This window comes from Penaeus monodon, chromosome 22 (assembly GCF_015228065.2).
Source record: "Penaeus monodon isolate SGIC_2016 chromosome 22, NSTDA_Pmon_1, whole genome shotgun sequence".
NCBI classification, from domain to species: Eukaryota; Metazoa; Arthropoda; class Malacostraca; order Decapoda; family Penaeidae; genus Penaeus; species Penaeus monodon.
The window spans coordinates 42623588-42624387 of NC_051407.1; the positions used below are offsets into that span (position 1 = coordinate 42623588).

At 33.1% G+C, this 800-nt stretch overlaps 1 protein-coding gene across 1 annotated transcript in view; it reads right to left on the reverse strand.

Moving 5' to 3' along the window:
• Positions 1 to 800, reverse strand: part of LOC119587171 (glucose-6-phosphate isomerase-like) — a gene marked incomplete at its 5' end in the record, with an annotated part of 5767 nt that overhangs the window by 3528 nt on the left and 1439 nt on the right. Inside the window, 2 exon segments of the mRNA XM_037935938.1 lie at positions 158 to 349; positions 489 to 582. Coding sequence (XP_037791866.1) covers positions 158 to 349; positions 489 to 582 — 286 coding nt within the window.

The window sequence follows — 800 nt, forward strand, 5'->3', positions numbered from 1 at the left end:
TGGTCTTTCATATATACTGTTTATTCAATAATTATATATTTTGATGCATCATAAACATCTGTATCCATGAGCTTTACATATACCAGTGTCTATGTTAGATTAATAACTAATCATAATTCATGCAATTTTACACAACTCATACAAGCAATCCTCTTACCCTGCCGCAAAAATCTTTCATATGTGCCAAAACAGCATTAACTGCAGGCATTACATCACTCCCATCAACCACGACTGGTGCATTAGATCGGTTTCGGAGGGCAATGTGAAGGACAGCACGGTTTTCAGTGAAGTTGATCTTTTCACCGGAAAACATGGCATCCCTTGACTTTTCAACATTTCTTGCATGAGCCTAGAAAGAAATGATCATTATTCTGTACTAACATTGTCAGGTATAATAACCTTTTTTAACCAGAAAATACAAATACACACTTTTTTTCCCAAGATTCTTGAAAAGAGAAAAAAGTTTAACATTCCATCTGAATACATACCAGGTCCAGCAGTAATTTAAGGACCTCATCATTGATACGATTCTTGCTGTAATCGAACAAAATTTCTCCATCCTCAGGAGTCGGCACTGTTAAGCTAAAAAGAAAAAAAAAGATCTTAGTTTGCTTACAATAATAATAGTCAAGTCCTTACAGGTACCTTTGCTATCCAAAGAATAGTTCCCAGTAAACAATAATCATGAAACCATACTAAAGCCCAAGATAATTATTGACCAATTAAATAATGCAATAAAATTTCAGAATAGTACACAAAATCTATATATTTTCTTTTAAAGACTAAGCTAAAGTATATAC